This window comes from Episyrphus balteatus, chromosome 2, assembly GCF_945859705.1.
Source record: "Episyrphus balteatus chromosome 2, idEpiBalt1.1, whole genome shotgun sequence".
Taxonomy (NCBI): Eukaryota; Metazoa; Arthropoda; class Insecta; order Diptera; family Syrphidae; genus Episyrphus; species Episyrphus balteatus.
In genome coordinates, this window is record NC_079135.1 from 21,102,879 (window position 1) to 21,121,602 (window position 18,724).

The following is an 18,724-nucleotide window of genomic DNA, read 5'->3' on the forward strand; positions in this document are numbered from 1 at the left end:
TATAAAAACCGTTACTAAATATGCTCAAAAAATTTTCCTTATATAAAAGAATAAGGTCCGAAGTTCTGCATACTCTAACGGTAATATTTCAAAAACGGGAGCTGATTAATTTTTTTTGAATTCGGATTCGAGTTCAGCACACCGAAAACCTTCAGAAAAGTATATTTTTGTTTCGACAACAAAAAAAAAGTTTAATTTTGTTAACCAGTGTAATTTAGTAAAAGAAATCACATTGCATAAACATCACAAATTCAATAAAGATGTTGTTTTTTGTCTATGAAGTAAGAATTTTTGTTTTATTTATTTATTTTTTCTCATATATGTGTAGGTATAAAGAAAACAAGTTTTTAAAGTAGCTCAAAAAATAGTTCAACTCAAATCAGAATAATATGATAAGAATAATCAAGCTTTTCCTCAAAATGTAAAAATTGTGGTATCCGTTTCAGAGATGTGGAATGTAACTTCTTGAAGCTTGAATTCTTATTAGAATAAAAGAGCAAAACTTCCTTTCATGTTTCAAAAATTCAACACACTTTCGGCCGTATTCTGATATTCGATTCACGTGAAAGTCTAAAATAAGAAGCGTTTAAATAGGGGTTAAAATTAAACTTAAACAATTTTATTTCTTTAAAATTTCTAAAACAGACGCAAACAACGTTTTGCTTTCGAAATTAAGCTTTTTTTCAAAGCCATGTTGACGTGGTAAAGGAAGGAAATCTTTCGATTCACGTGAATCGAATAGCAGAATACGGTTGTTTATACACTCTTGAAAACAAATTTCAATTTAAGGTAGGAGATTCCCAAACTTTCTGCAACTATTAAAATAATGTGTTGAGATAAGATGGAAATACATCTTTAATTTTGCGATTTAACATATACTGACTCGTAATATTTTCGAGTTATTTCTAACATTTAAGGCCATTTTTTAACTATTAAAAGAAATTGTTCTAGAAATTGGACTCGTGTTATTAATGTTTTAGAGCCAAAGTAGACTGATTCATTTTGACGGCAACAAAACAAAAAAGTCTTTGAAATATCATTTTCTTGTCTATCCTTTATGAAACAAAGTCTAAATATCTGTCTGTACTACCTTACTACAAGAAAACCATACAAACCTTATAGACTGAAATAATACAAAAGTATCAACGATGTAGCAGAAATCTCAATGGAATTAATAATAACACATTAACGAGCACACCTTACTTAAATGTCTAATTACTGCGTCACTGACTATCGTCTTTGCCTTTAAACGACAAAATAATCCTTTAGATATCCTTTACACATCAACCTGGTAAAACGTGTGTTTCCATACATTCATCATGGGCAAGAGGGATAAAATAAAGTTTGTTTACTTAAATTCATTTCGAATAATAAAAAAATGTTTAAAATTTCAACGAATTTATATATTGATAGGATAAAGTCAGAAATATACACAAAAACTGTCCATGCTCTACAGGATACAATAACTGTTAATAGCGGAGCTGAATCGGAATTTAATACACGAAATCATATTAAATATGGAACAAAATATCAAGCTGCTTTTGGAATATTTAAGGAATATTGTGATAATACTACGATTCATGGCATTCGATATATGGGTGAAATAAAACGTCCATTATTGGAACGGTAAGTCTTGTTAAAATTACAACCTTAATTTGGGTTTATTAATAATAATATTAATAATAAAAAAGTCAAATATTTAATTTTTTTTTTCACACAATTTATAATTCACAGTGTGTTTTGGATCTTTTTCTTTTGCTTATCAATTTTCATTTGTTTCAATTTGACAAAAAATGTTTGGGATAAATGGAACAATAATCCAGTGATTATGAGTTTTGCTAAAGAATCAACACCTATTTGGGAGATACCATTTCCTTCGATAACAATATGTCCTGTTACCAAATCGAATCCTCAAGTTTTTAATTTTACTGATATGTTCTGGAAAATTTTTGAAGAAAAATATGAAACTATAACCGATAAAGAGTAATTAACATCAATTCATCAATAATTCTTATGAGTCTAGATAAATGGATTTGAAATTGCAGGCATAATTATATGGAAGCTGTTTCCCAAGTTTGTTTTTATCACTTATTAGAGGGTTTTAATTATGGAAATATGTTTGCAAATGGATCTGATTTAATAGCTACTTTGGAAGAAGTAAATATAGCTTTTAATGAAACGTTTCTCTTCTGCAAATTTCGGAATTTTTTCGGTGATTGTGATGAGTTTCACAAGGTTGTAACTGAAGAAGGTCTGTGTTATAGTTTTAATGCATTCCATCCGAAGGATATCTATCGCAAGGAGGTGTAAGTGAAAAGAAGTTAAAAACTAAAATAAAATATTTGGTTGCTAAAGAATAATTATAATTATTTTCAGTTTCTGGTATGATTATCTTGTTGACGAGTACAATCAGGAAAACCAAACGTTGGAATGGAATGTTGAAGATGGTTATGATGAAAAAGCTGGTCCCAAAACGTTTCCGTATCGGGTACTGGGTGCTGGTTCGAGGGGTGGATTGTTTATTAATCTTAAAGGTAAAGAAGCTGATAATGATCAAGTGTGTCGTGGCCCTATACAGGGTTTCAAGATTTTGTTTCATACTCCGGGAGAGGTTCCACAGGTTTCGCAGCAGTTCCTTCACATTCCATTTAATCAGGAGGTCTTAATATCAATCAAACCGAAGATCATCACAGCATTGTATTGTTATTGAAATCTATTTAGTCGATTCTTGTAAGCCTTGAAATTTTACAGGAGAAATTGTTATTCCCTAAAGGAGAGATATTTGAGGTATTTCAAGCGCTATACCCAGAAAAACTGTCAATTGGAGTGCCTATCGAATTTTACATTTCATAAATGCGGTTGCGTTAAGTTCTCCATGCCAAGTATAAGTCTTATTGATACAAATAATGGACACAATACAAATTTTGTTTGTAACTTTTTTAATAGGAACCGCTGAAATGCCTGTATGTGGAGCTGGTAATATATTTTGTGTAAACGATGCGGAAGACTCACTTCTTCTTCAGCGATTTGAATTGGCTTTAAAAAGCTCTGATATTGAAAATATCCTCATTGTTGGGGATTGTAACTGCTTACCATCATGTTCTTCTATTGTATATGAGACTGAAGTGTCAATGGCTGAATACGATTTTGCTTCACAATTTAGGGCTTTCAAGGCGGACGATTATGTAAAAGAAAATCCTGGGTACGATGAAATAAATAAATCAACATATGAACAAACTTTATAAATGTTCACTTTTTGCAGAACTCAAATAACTAGGGTATTGGTGTCTTTCAAAGAGGATCAATTCATGGCTTCAAAACGTTCCGAATTATATGGTACAACGGATTTTCTTGCCAATTGTGGTGGTTTATTTGGTTTATTTATGGGTGTTTCAACATTAAGTATTGTAGAGTTATTGTACTTTTGTACAGTCAGATTGTTTATTAATCTAAGAATGCGCAGAAAGAAACGACTTGAGATGAGGCAACTTGATCAAGCTTTAGAGGCTACTGAAAATATTCACGCAGAGTTGGATTTGGCCGGAAAAGAGGCTTAAAAAAAAACTTAAAAAGAGGCTTAAAACAAATTTAAATAAAACTTATATCTGTTGTGTTTTTTTTTTAATGATAAATTTTAAATACATATTTGTCCTAATGTTTTGATTGTGCAGTCAATCAAAGTTGCTTTTTGACCTAATAACATTTAAATGGATCAAATTTTTACTAAATAAATATTAAAGAGTGTTAAACTACTAACGTTAAAATAATATCCATCGACTCCGAGGTAGTTTGCTTTGCTAAGTCCCAAATGCATATTTTATTTAGGTCCATTTTAAATTTGTATTGAAGGTTATGAGCACACAAGTCACTTTTGTTCATTCAAAACCATCAATATAAATGCATAATATGCATTCGTACAAAAAAAAAGTTGAGATAACATTTTTCCATGACATTACGATGATAGAGAATGCCAAAAAAGTGGTCCGTCTGTATGTCAGATGTACGGATGAACTAGATTGATGTCAAACTTGGTATGTAGCGTTATTTGGCGACTCTTCAGAGGGGTTTTTGAAATTAATTTTTTTGGACCAAAAATAACGGTACTTTTCATATACCGATTTTAGTAAAGTTGAAATTGTTCAAAAACGGATCCAACGATTTTGTTTAAAAAATTCAATTGGAAGTTTTAAGACAAGGTCTATCTTCTAATTAAAAATATTATTTTTGAAAATCATTATTAACGGTAGGGTAGAAGGGGGAGCATTTGCCAATGGGGTACCTTTGCCAGTCCAGGTTTTTTTCCAAACCAACAGAATATTAAATACTGAAAAATCATTTTCTGTTGCACATTTACGATTGAAAACTTTCTACAAAGTTTGACAGCTTTTGGCTAGACACGAAATAAATTAGACGCTTGTGATAGTTTTTTAATGTTGAGAACCAAAATATGAAAGGCACATAACCGTCGTAAATTTTAAATATTTGTCTGGTTAAATTACTATTTCATACAAATATCTTTTGAAAATTATGTTTACTATGCTGTGTAGAACTGGTTTTTTTACTGTTTAACTTATAAAAAAGTTATAAGTAAATTTTGGAAAGATTAGCATGTGGGGTACATTTGCCATTTATTTTTGGGTAGGTTTTGATCTGGCAAATGCAGCCCATGGGGTACATTTGCCAGAAGCGAGCTACCTCAAAAGAGGATGGTAGAATCCTAAAAAATCAATCCCTTCTTCGTATTTTCAGCTAAAAAGAAGTTTTGTTTATGATTATTGGTTTTATTTGTATTAACTTTGATATTTAGGTAACTGGCAATCCCTCCCCACCCCCGTGGCAAAGCCTCCCACCTGGGGAGGCTTTGCCACATCACTTTTCGTTTTTTTGAATAAATTATTAAAAATAGAAATAATTAATATATCAAGATGAAAAAAATATTTAAGTGAAGATAATAAAGTCAATAATAATATCAGATATAAAAAAATTAAAACAAACGTAAAAACTTTGCGTTAAGTCAATTTTCCTAAATCCTGGCAAATCCTCCCCCTTCTACCCTACTTGCCATAGAACCGTTTTTTTTTTTTCTTAAATCCGATTTGCTCCGAAACTGCTCATTCAACAAACCTTTTTGTGAAAAAGCATTTAAATAATTTTAATATAAGCCAAAAATAAAATTTTGAAAAAAAAAATTTTTGGATTTAAAAAAAAAATTGAAAATTTTTGTTTGAAAAATCAAATTTTCGAAAACGGGACATTGAATTTTTTTGAAATTTTGTTTTTAGATGTTGATTAGTGATTTCTACAAAATGGCATTACAATTTTATTTTTAAACTTTTTTCCAAAAAATTATTTATAAAAAATTAAGTTTTTTAAAAAACGGCTCTAACGATTTTGAAATTTTTTTTTTCTAAAAATGCAAAAACAAAACACAAAACAATGTTATTGAATAAATCGAAGTAATACCAACTGCTTGAACACAATGGTTGAGCTGAAACTTGAGGTATTGTCAAAATAGAAAAGTATGGCAATAGTTGTTAGCCCTAAAAAATTAAGTTTTCTTCTCTTCAGCTGCATTCGATTTATGTTCTAGTAATGTATACTGTATTAAAATGTAGAAATGGTGTCCTTTAAATTTTTTTTCATATACTTAAAAGCCCGCTATACACCTTTGAAAACAAATCTTACATAAATGTAGGAGATTCTCTATCTTTGTGGAATCAACTTGATAAGGTATTCAATAAATTGTTGAGAATAGAAGGAAATAGCACTATCAATTTTGCGTTTTTTTTTCTTTATGGAAACATCTGTCTGTGCTAGAAACACCATATAAACCTTATACTCGTAGATTGAAATAATAAAAAAAGTATCAACCATGCAGGAGAAATCTCTATGGAATTAATAATAACACATTAAAGAGCACACCCTACTTAAATGTTTAATTACTGTGTCACTGACTGGCCGTCTCTGCCTTTAAACTACAAAATAATCCTTTAGATATCCTTTACACATCAACCTGGTAAAACGTGTGCTTCCATATACTCATTATGGGCAAGAGGGATAAAATAAAGTTTGTTTACTTAAATTCATTTCGAATAATAAAAAAATGTTTAAAATTTCAACGAATTTATATCTTGATAGGATAAAGTCAGAAATATACACAAAAACTGTCCATGCTCTACAGGATACAATAACTGTTAATAGCGGAGCTGAATCGGAATTTGATACACGAAATCATATTAAATATGGAACAAAATATCAAGCTGCTTGGGGAATATTTAAGGAATATTGTGACAATACTACAATTCATGGCATCAGATATATGGGTGAAATAAAACGTCCATTATTGGAACGGTAAGTCTTTGAAAAGCTCAACCCAAATTCGCTTAAAAATCTACTAATAAATCAAAAAGTTAAAAATCTAATTTTTTTTCACACAATTTATAATTCACAGTGTGTTTTGGCTATTTTTCTTCTGCTTATCAATCTTCTATTGTTTCAATTTGACAAAAAATGTTTGGGATAAATGGAACAATAATCCAGTGATTATGAGTTTTGCTGAAGAATCAACACCTATCTGGGAGATACCATTTCCTTCGATAACAATATGTCCTGTTACCAAATCAAATCCTAAAATTTTTAATTTTACTGATGTATTCTGGAAATTAATTGAAGGAAAAAATGAAACTATAACTGATAAAGAGTAATTTAGATCAATTAACCTTATGTGTCTTTACAAATTTGTTTAAATTTGCAGAAATTATTATATGGAAGCTGTTTCCCAAGTTTGTCTTTCCCACTGGCTAGAGAGTTTAGAATATGGCAATAAGTTTGCTAATGCATCAAATTTAATAGCTGCTTTGGAAGATATTAATATGGCTTTTGATGAGATGTTTTTCTATTGCAAATGGCGGAATTCTGCTAGTTATTGTAATGAATTTAAAAAATTAGTTACCGAAGAAGGATTGTGTTATAGTTTTAATGCATTCCATCCAAAGGATATTTATCGGGAAGAGGTGTAAGTACAAAGGAGTCATATTTTATTCGTTTATTAAGGAATAATAATTTTTAGTTTCCTTTATGATTATCTTGTTGATGAGTTCGACCAAGAAAATCAAACCTTGGAATGGAATCTTGAAGATGGTTATGATAAACAAGCTGGTCCTGAAACATTTCCGTATCGGGTACTTGGAGCTGGTTCAAGGGGTGGATTGTTTATGTCTCTCAAAGGCAATCAAGCTAATCAAGATTTGTTGTGCCGTGGTCCTGTTCAGGGTTTCAAGATATTATTGAATACTCCAGGAGAAGTCCCACAGGTTTCACAGCAGTTCTTACAGATTCCATTTAATCAGGAGGTTTCAATATCAATCAAACCGAAAATCATTACAACATTGTAATTGAAATTTTTTAGTTTTTATCATAAATTGATTTTCTAAAATCTTTCAGGAGAAAATGTTATACCCAAAAGGAAAGACATTTGAGGTATTTTAAGCTTTATACACAGAAAAACTGCCAATTGGAGTGCCTATCGAATTTTACAATGAAACTTTGTGGTTGTGTTAAGTTTTCTATGCCAAGTAAAGGCTTAACAAGAAATATTAGATTCAATTTGAATGATTTTCTTACAATTTTTTAGGAACCGCTGAAATGCCTGTTTGCGGAGCTTCTAACATATTATGTGTTAACCAAGCCGAAGATGCACTTCTTCTTCAAGAATTTGAAATGGCTTTGAAAAAATCTGATGAAACCAACCCAATTTCCTCCGATTGTAACTGCTTACCATCATGTTCTTCGATTGTTTACGAGACTGAAATGTCAATGGCTGAATATGATTATGCTTCACAATTTACCTCGCTCAAAATGTACGACTTTTTGATGGATAGTCCTGGGTAAGAATTCCATTTTCTGTACTTTAAAATAACTTTATAAATCTTTATATAATTTTTTTAGAATTCAAATGGCTACGGTGTCGATTTTCTTTAAAGAAGGTCAATTTTTAGCTTCAAAACGTTCCGAATTATATGGTACAACGGATTTTCTTGCCAATTGTGGTGGTTTATTTGGTTTATTTATGGGTGTTTCAACATTAAGTATTGTAGAGTTAATTTACTTTTGTACAGTCAGATTGTGTATAAATTTAAGAATGAGAAGAAAGAAACGACTTGAGATGAGAAGACTTGATGAAGCTGCCGAGGAAGGATTTCATACTAAATTTGATTTGACAGGGAAACAAGCTTGAAACGAACTGAATTTTTATATACAAAATTGCATTTAAATAAAAAAAGAAATATTAATTTTATTAGTTTTTTCTTAAGAATCTTTAATAAGAATAAAATTTAAAATAGACCAATTTTTCGTTTCATCGATTTTATCCTTATAAGGCTGTTACTCATAACAACCAGTGATGTCAGTTTAGGACTCTATGGAATAAGTAATAATACAAAACTAAACATTAAGAATCACACCCTTTTTATTCGTGAAGCATATGTTTAACTATTGTATCACCTCTTTTTCTAACAACTTTAAAATATAAAAAAATCCTTCAGATATATTTTACCCACCGTGCTGATTAAACGTGTATTCTTAGAATGGGTAAATTAGATCCAACTAGGTCTGTTTTATTGTTAATTTTTTTTAAATTATTACGTTAAAAAATAGTAATTCATATATTTTGACAGGATAAAGTCAGAAATACTCACAAAAACTGTCCATGCTCTTCAGGATACAATAACTGTTAATAGTGAAGCTGAATCGGAGTTCGATACACGAAAACATATTAAATATGGAACAAAATATCAAGCTGCTTGGGGAATATTTAAGGAATATTGTGATAATACTACGATTCATGGAATTAGATATATGGGCGAAATAAGACGTCCTCTACTTGAACGGTAAGTTTTGTGAAAATTTAAGGGGATTATAATTGTACAAGATTTCTGTTTAAGCTTATAAATAAAATGTGTTTTCAAGTGGAAGTGAAACATATTTAATCAGAGATTGAAAAAAAACTTATTTTTATACATGTAAAAGTGTAACATAGTTTACAATACACACACTGGTAGTTCAGTCGGCTTCTATTTCTTAAGCTTTTTTTAAATTTATAAAATAAACTGTTTTGTGTTAGAAATTTTTATATACATACCTATATAAAAAAAACATACATTTTTCAATTTCTTTTCGGACTTATTAAGTCTTACAATTAAGAAAAAAAAGTTTTTAAATCTGAGAATTTCTTTCTTTCTGTATAAGAAAAACCTTCGATACCCTTATGCAGTATGTAACAATTTGCACAAAAAATTACTAAAACAACGCCATTCTGCGATTTTTATCTCTTTTGGCTTTTCCAAATAAAAAATAAATTACCGGTACAATATAGTATGTAAGAAATAGATAAATAAAACTTTGAGAATGAGAATTAATTACACAAAAATAGTATAAAAGGAGTTTTAAAATTTTTTTTTTTCGCCTATTTTTAACTTTGAAATCGATTATTTCAAAAACTATTGGTAATATTATATTGATTTAAAAATTAGAATCAAATGCACAATTTTGCCTTTTGGAAATGGTATCATTTATTACTGTAAGTGTTGCCGTTGTTTTTTAATAATTTTTTTTTATTTTGATAATTTTTTTTTAGAAAAATGCCCCTCCCACCTAAACGGGGGGAGATAGACCCCCCTCTTAAAGAAAAAAAATGTTTGTATTGAGCTCCTCTACAAAAACTCTTCATCAAATCCTGGCGTCCAACTTATCCTTCTACGTGCCGAAACAACATTTTTGTTCTATACCTAAAAGTTCGAATTTCTGTATCTGGGTTGAAATCGAAAAATTTTTTTTTCTAAGCCAATTTTGAAGTGATTTTCATAAAAAATACATCGATCAATTGGGAAATAGATATAGTTTTAGAATATATTTTTTAAATAGCATGTTGTTTTGAAAACATATACTTTAAATTGATGCCGAAGTTGGGCAAATGACAAAAAAAATTGAATTTTTGAACTTTGACATCTTATAAATTCTAAGTGGTTTAACCGAGTTACATGTTTTATACATTGTTAAAAAGGTATATTTATCTTCTATCAGAAACTGTAAAAAAATCGAAAATGGGTAAAAAATTGTCGAAGCTAGAATTTTTTCAATGGGTGAAGGTCCAAAAAACCGTTTTTTGCCCGTAACTCCAGATTTTGGGGGTGTTAGGGGATTTTCAAATGCCGTTTCGTATTCAGTGCGACTAGCTCTACAAAACCTGATAGGTCTCCGCCCGCGTATATTTTGAGTGTTACACCGTGTTATTTTTATTTTAAGTGGAGTGATTGAAAGATAATTGCATATTTATTTCTTAAACCAAGGACAGGAATTTCAAAAAAATTCTTTCCAACATGAAACTTGGGAAAATTTTTTCACTTGATATGACTTATTTTATTAAGATCCATTTTTAAAGAAATTTTAATTAAATGAGTTGTTTTTAAAAAATCTACTTTTTTTGTATTAAATAATGCTATTTTTTAACAATTTATAATTAATTAATATCTAAAACCCAAATAACAAAAAAAAAAAATTTTTGATTAAAAAAATTCAAAACATAAAAAGAAAATTGTTTTTTGAATAAAACATTATTTGAGAGTCTCCAAAGTCTATCATCTGAATGTTATCTCAACTTTTTTACCAGCGATATAACTACACATAGGGCAAGATAAGGATTCGCAAAAATATCTTAATTGAGAAAACAATCAGATGTAATATTACGATGATAGAGTATGCGAAGCTAGAGCCTAAACGGATGGACCGATTAATGTCGAAGCGTTAGCGTTATTTGGCGACTCTCCAGAGGGGTTTTTGGATAGGACCAAAAATAACGATAGGTACTTGTCATGTACCGATTTTAGTAAAGTTGAAATTTTTCGAAAACGGCTCCAAGGATTTTGTTAAAAAATTCAAATGTAAGTTTTATGACAAGGTCTATCTTTTAATATAAAAAAGAATCGTTTTTTTTTAAATCCGAAAAAAGTATTTATTTAATTTTAATACAAACCGAAAATAAAATGTTAAAAAAATTAAGTTTTGCATTTTTATAAGAAATTTGAATTTTTTTTTTTGAAAATCAATTTTCTCTTGCACAAATAGTCCAGTAATTTTAGATTTTATCTGCAGAAAAATTCCTACTGGGCTGAATTTTGGTATAGAGCTTAATGACGGCTTTGTTATGAAGATGTGAAAAATCGACATTGATATCGTGTCCGCGTTAAGAGTTATAGGGGTCAAAAGGTCACGAAAAGTTTTTCGCAAATATCTCGCGACTTATTGATCGGAGGTCATCAGAGGTTATATAAAAATTGATGGTCTTGAAATTATCTACAACATATGACATTTGTCTGTAAGATGAACCGTTTCGCGAGTAGAGCGCAGAGAAGGTGACTAAATTGCACTCACATACGAAAAAATACATATTTTTGGTTTATTTTGCTCGATTTTTTAGGTTTTTATGGAAGTAGCTTACATTTTTTCAGTTTTATTAACTTATCTTATTACGTTAATACGAATTAACTAAAAAAAAATAAAAATGTACACATTGGGATAAAAAATATTATGCAAAAGGGGGAACCACGTTTTTTGGAAATGTTATATGTTTCCCTTTTTTGTACAATAAGTGCCTTCATTATTAAGGACACACTTTTTAAACATGGTTCAATTTTAGTTTTGAGCTTGGTATAAACCTTAAATTACCATTAAGCTTTTTCAGCAGCTAATTTTGTACTGTTATAAGGTATTCTGCAACTTTTCTCTTGAGAAGCTCCAAACGACATTTTCTATGGAATTCATGTTTGGAAAATTGATAACAAGCTCAAAACTAAAATTGAACCATGTTTAAAAAGTGTGTTCTTAATAATGAAAATTGAAAGCTGCATACCAAAATTCAGCCCAGTAGGAATTTTTCCGCAGATTGGGCTTAAAAATGACTAAAATGACTGGGCTAAAAACAAATATCATATTGAGAATTCTAAAAACTTTCAAGAAGAAGAATTAGATTTATTTCGAAGAATTAGAAGCTTTATGCATTTTATTTGTACCTTCGTGCTGTATACATAATTTATATACATAATTTTGTACAAAAGATACTTTTTCAAAAAAAAAACAAGTTTTGATTTTCTGGAAAATTAAAAAACATTTGTGTTTTTGATTAAAAAAAAATTAATAAGACAAAAAGGAGATATAAAAAACGCAAAATTTTGGAATAAATTAGGTAGGTACTATGAAAAATTTTTAATTTTTTTTTGCAATTTTTGCGTTTGAAATCTAATTTTTCAGAAGCTATTCATTCAAACAACTTTTTTTATTAGTAGAAATAAAGTATGAATTTCTTTATTTAAAAAAGTGTATAACTTATAAATTTGTAAGTTTTTTTTTCTTCAAATTTTTTCAATTACAATTACGTTTTCTTTTTTTATATTCACAGACTTTTTTGGATCTTCTTCTTCTGTGTATCAATCTTCATTTGTTTTAATTTGACAAAAAATGTATGGGACAAATGGAATAATGATCCAGTAATTATGAGTTTTGCTGAAGAATCAACACCTATCTGGCAAATACCATTTCCAACTGTAACAATATGTCCAATAACTAAAACAAATCGTAACGTTTTCAATTTCACTGATATGTATTGGAAATTAGAAGAAGGAAATTTAGATAATTTAACAGATAAGGAGTAAGTGAAATATCCTTAAAGACTACAAATTCATGAGTCTTAATTTACAGTAATTTTTATATGGAAGCACTTGCTCAAGTTTGTTCCCACAATGCTCGGCCAGTTGTCACTACCTATGGCTATGGCAATATACTTGCTAATGGATCTGATCTAATAAATGCTTTAGAAGAAACCAATGTGGATTTCACTGAAACATTTAACTATTGTACTTATCCGCATTATGATAACGAATGTGAAATGATGTTTCACAAAATAATTACAGAAGAAGGAATTTGTCATAGTTTTAATTCATTGGATGCGAGAGACATCTATCGGGAAGAGGCGTAAGTGAAAATGTTCAAATACTATACAAAAATTAATACTAATATAAAATAACTATGAATTTCAGTCTCGTTGATGGCTTAGGCATTGATGAAAAGGAAAGGGGAAAGTTAGAATGGAATCTTGACGATGGTTATGATAAAAAAGCTGGACCAGAAACATTTCCGTTTCGAGCACTAGGTTCAGGTTCGAGGGCTGGTTTGTTTTTGAGCCTTCAAGGTAAAAAATCCGATCAAGATCTATTGTGCCGTGGACCTAATCAGGGTTTCAAGATTTTGTTGCATACTCCGGGGGAGATTCCACAAGCGTCACAGCGTTTTCTTCACGCTTCTTTTGATCATGAAATTTCAATATCACTCAAACCAAAGATTCTCACTACTTTGTATAACTTTTTAATGCGCATTTTGGTGCAGTTTTTTTAAGCTTTGAATATTTTCAGGCGACAATGTTATACTCAAAAAGAAAGGTATTTGAAGTTTTTCAAGCTTTACACTCAAAGAAATTGTGAATTGGAATGTTTATCAAATTTCACAATGGCAAAATGTGGTTGTGTTAAGTTTTCTATGCCAAGTATGAGTGAATAGATAAAAATTGAATACACTTTGACAAATGTTGGCTTGATATTTTCAGGAACTGCTGAAATGCCAGTTTGTGGAGCTGGCAGTTTCCTTTGTATTAACGATGCCGAAGACGCCCTTCTACTTGAACAATTTCAACTAAGCTTTCATAGTTCTTCCGAAACCCACCGAGTCGATTCGTTTTGCAATTGTCTACCATCATGTACTTCTATTGTATATGAAGTTGAAACTTCATTGTCAGACTATGATTTTGTTGGACTTTTGGAAGCTAGCAAATATACCGAATATATGGAAGAAAATCCTGGGTAATATAAGATTTGTTTATCTTAAAAAGACATTTATAAATTTGTATCTGTTTTCAGACTCCAGGGGGCACTGCTGTCGATTTCATTTAAAGAAGCTCAATTTTTAGCTTCAAAACGTTCAGAATTATATGGGACAACGGATTTTCTTGCCAATTGTGGTGGTTTATTTGGTTTATTTATGGGTGTTTCGACATTGAGTATTGTTGAGTTAATTTATTTTTGTACAGTTAGATTGTGTATAAATTTGAGAATGCGAAGAAAGAAACACCTTGAGATGAAACAACGTGGGGAAAATTTTGATGAAAAATTCGAGTTGGCTGAAAAGCATATTTAAAAAAGCTTATTCTTTTGAGCATTTTCCAGTTAAAATATTGTGCTAAAATGACTCTTTTTTTTTTTTTGTTAAAAACATAATTGTATGAGTATAGTATGAGAAATACATAATAAATTTTGGAAAAGAATGTATAATGTGTAAAAAGAAATAAATTTTTTAAATCGTTCCATGAAAAAACAAATCAGAAGAAAAATTAACAAATTTTTGTGTGACCTCTTTTTATTTGAAATAAAAACATATGACTAAAATTTCAATCTTATAGGTTGTTGGAAGCGTCCGGAATCATTCAGAAGACTTCTGAAACCGTTTTATTGGCATGAAAATGACAGCCAGAACGCTTCTCAGAAGAGAAATTCTCTGCTTGATTTCAAATCAGAATCAAATCAAGAAGCACTAATACATGAATACTCACATGTCAAAGATACACTCAATCATTGTTTATTATTATTATTCATTCAAATTTTTTTCGTTTTCTGAAATTAATTTGTTTATTTATTTTCAAACAAATAAATTAAGCTTTTAAAATATTTTGCAAAACGAATTCCGGATTAATTTGTTGAATATAAGGTACCTACTATTTTCTTCACATATTAATTATTTTTCAAGTCTTATGCCATATTTGACATTTTAAATTTCACAGAAAAACAAACACAAACACAAAAAAAAATAGAATTGAGTGGAAGCAATTCAAACTGTTTTATTGGATTTCAGAATGAGTGAATCCTTGAGTGATTCCAATCGAAAACGACATTAAAAAAATCTCTAATTTAAAAAACATTGATTTTTGAAATTTTGATTTTAGGTGAGTAGATTAATAATAAAAAATTAGTGTTATTTGTTTTTTTTTCGAAAAGGTTATAAAATAGATTGTAGAAAAATATTTTTTTTTCTTTTGAGCCTAGTACGCAGCTGAAGCGAAAATTTGAAGTCTCCAATCTCCAAAGTCAACAGCGAACATGTTAACGAAATAATACCATCGGGTATTATAGCAAAGTAAAAATAATAAAAACACAAATAAAAAAAAAAATCAAGAAAAAACATCAGAAATAAGTTTTAAAGCAATAACAAAACATATTTAATTACGTTCAAGATTTCGTCATCGAATTTTTGTATGGAAAATTTCGTTTCGCTTCAGCTGCGTACTAGGCTTAAATATTGCGATTAAAACGATTAAAAACAAATGTAAAAACTTATTTAAAAAAATTAAATTGTATTCTAATTGAAATTCCTTTATGACATTAAGTAAGGATTTTAGATTATTAGAGTCAAGATTAAAACGAGTGACGTGATATTGTATTATAAATCGATGAACACTCTGCTTTCACAAAAAAGTGTAAGTCATCATCATATTTAGCTTTTATAGTTTAATTTTATAAGAAATGTAAAAAAAATAATTTTTTAAATTACAAAAATATCTTAGTATAAATGGTTTTTATATCTAAAGGTAGCTTTTCGATTAATTTCGTGTACTTAAAAGAAATTTTAGAAAAAAATCGTTAAAGTTGTTTTTTTTTTTTATTAATTTCATACAAATTTTCAAATGTTAAAAAAAAAGAAAGAGTGCCATTCAAAAGATCATAAAAACAAAGTTTCAAAAAATTTCATAGACCCATTTAAAAAAAAATGACTAAAAAAACTGATAATATTAATTCATACTCAAAATTTCAATTTGTTGTTGGAAAACAAATTACACTCATTTAACAGACAAAAGAATTCCCTGCTAAAAGTTTCATGGCATCTTTTTCGATACAAGCAATGAGTTAAAAGTTATTGCCATTTCCAAAATGGGAATTAAAAACCGTGTTTTTGAATTATGACAATTTTTAAGATAGCAAACATTTTTAACCGATCGCTTTTATCGAAAAAAAATTGCTTTGGAACTTCTTGTAATATTCATACCAAGAACTAAGAGCAACAAACGACTTTTTCGACATTTGACGAATATGTAAAAATAAAGGTAAGTATTTATTAAATTCTATAAAGTGAGCATCTTTGGAATTTAAGAATTAAATGCAAATAAGCGTTATTTTTGATTGTTTTAAAATTTTGATTTAATTTGTTTTAATTATAAATATTCGACAAAATAATTGACAAATTGAATTTATTTTAAATGGTGATAAATTTTTCATTTCAGTTTTTCGTATGACCGGAAAAGAGTGTCTGATTCGGCTTGCTTTTATAAAAATTAAACAAAAAACGAAGTTTTTGTAATAAAGCCTAAAATTGGCTTAAGAGTGTTTTACAAATTTTAAATCAAAGTGGAACGAGAGCAGTTTAGCATTATTTTTGCCTTTATAAGACAACATATTAACAAATTAAAAAAAATTTGTATTCGTGATAAAAGATTGTTTTCTCTTTTAAGTCAAAAACGATAGCTTTTTTTTTAAATCAAAAAGATGCTAAAATAGCAAAAAAAAATATGATTATCTTACTGTCAACAATGAATCTAAAAAATTACTTTCCCAACTAAATGATTTATGTATATCGATAACAACTTCAATTACTTCAACAAAATCACTTTTACTAACTTACTGACTTGGAATTAAAAACAAAACATTTCCATTTTTCTCTTAGCTCCAAAAGCTATGTACATAGATAGTAGAATGACCTTCTTATTGTTTGTTATTGTTTGGATACTCCATTGTCCATTTTGCTTTCCCAAGTCACCAACAAGTACCAACACTAGGTAAGGCATGCACTAGCGCAGCACTTACCAATATAATTGCCTCTTTCTGCACCCACACGAACTTGGTCACAAAGTATATGATAATTTGCAATAGCAACAACAACAACAATTTGAAATTATAGTTAAATTGCATTAGGTAACTGTAAATTGTCTCAAAGAGGTAACTGTGTAATTGGGACAACTTTGTAAGCCATTAGGTATATATTATGGTTTGCCTAGGTCAAGTCAATATAATACGAAAGTTCAATACCAAATTTATTAATTTTTTTTGTCTAGTTTCGATTTTATGAAAGCAGAACTTAAACTTTATTTAAACTATTTTAAATGGAAAATTTATGATAATTAAATAAATTTTTGTATTTTTACTGAGAAATATTAAATATTCATTTAAAAAAAATTATAAATATTTATAAAAAAAAAAAAAAATTAAACTCACTTTTGCTTCAGTCTCTTCAACAACGGCTACAGTCGTTTCCGGAACTTCTGTTGTTGTCGTTGTGGTGGTGGTTGTTGTTGATGTTGTATATGCGGGCTTAGGAAAACCTGGTCTTAAAGCCCCGGTGTGTGACATAAATCCCAAAAGAGCTGAACAAAAAAAAAAACACACAAACATTAGTTTAAGTAATTGAGTCAAAAGAGATAAAATTAAGATTAAGATTAAAAATGTTGACACAATAAATTTAAACCTTTTGAAGTGTTACAAACTAATCAAGCTTGAATTTGTAAATTTATTTTTGGTAAAAGCTTAAATTTGCAAAGCTTAACAGGTTTTTTTTTTTAATAAATTCATATATCTACTCGTTTTTATTTATATCGTTTGTTAAACATACAATATCTTATATTGATATTTTCATCTTTGACATTTTGAAGAAGAAAAAATAAATAAAAAGGTTGATGGGCGTTAATAGGTTGAATGAAATGTCAATTAGTGGATGTTTAATTTTTTTTCGAAAATTAATTTATTATTAATGAATACTAAGAAGATTATGATGATGATGTTAATGTGAATGATCTTCAATAAACTTGATTGTTTTTTTTATGTTTTATGTGTGAACAAATTGATTTTTAAATAGTTTGGTATAGTGTTGCATACATTGTATATATTTTTCATTAGGTAATATACTTGACTTACATTATGTGTAATGATAGATAGGTAGGTATATGAAGTCACCGCCTGTTCGCTAATTTGGATTGCAGTGCAACTTTTTTAAAATATGACATCAAAGCATGATATTTACAAATAAATTCTCTTTAAAAATCATTCCCAAAATTGTAAATGACTTTTATTATACCAAACAGTAAATGAATTATTACAAAAAACAAAAGTGATTTCTGCGACTATATTTAATTTTTTTTTAAATTTAAATCCTTAGTTTTTCTACACAAAACATTTGTAGCTTTTACATAAACAAGCAGAAAAAATTAAGAGATTAAAAAAAAAATATTCCAAAATTCAATATTTCAGCGTCAAAATGTTGGTATCGAACTTTTAAAAAAATTTAAGCCGATTCATATAGTAGTTAAGTTGGAAAATTTTTTCCAAGTTTTTAGACCAACAAAAATCACGTAGCATGAACAAAATCATTGTGCTCATTATTGTAATTTCTCAAAACCAGAATGTTCGAGTTATAAAACCATCTTTTGAAAAAATCATTATTAGTGGAGTAACTAAAGCTCAAAAATTGGCAATATTAGGGAACCCGGCCGAACAGCTTAGATTTTGATGATCTTTTTTTCAAACGTCGGTAATTAAAAATACTTTAAAGTCTATAGATTAGATTTGTGAACAAAATAAATTTT

General features: G+C 28.9%; 2 protein-coding genes across 2 annotated transcripts in view; one reads left to right on the forward strand and one right to left on the reverse strand.

Annotated features, from left to right (window-relative positions):
* LOC129909081 (uncharacterized) overlaps positions 1-18,724 on the reverse strand; it is a 64,717-nt gene that overhangs the window by 21,281 nt on the left and 24,712 nt on the right. Inside the window, exon 4 of the mRNA XM_055986033.1 lies at positions 17,361-17,509. Within this exon, the coding sequence (XP_055842008.1) occupies positions 17,361-17,509 (149 nt within the window). The remainder of the gene's footprint in view (positions 1-17,360; positions 17,510-18,724) is intronic.
* On the forward strand, positions 6,743-7,518 carry LOC129909082 (pickpocket protein 28-like). Its single transcript, XM_055986034.1, has 2 exons — positions 6,743-7,015; positions 7,070-7,518. The coding sequence occupies exons 1-2, from the start codon at positions 6,765-6,767 to the stop codon at positions 7,392-7,394; spliced, it is 576 nt and encodes a 191-aa protein (XP_055842009.1). The 5' UTR covers positions 6,743-6,764; the 3' UTR covers positions 7,395-7,518.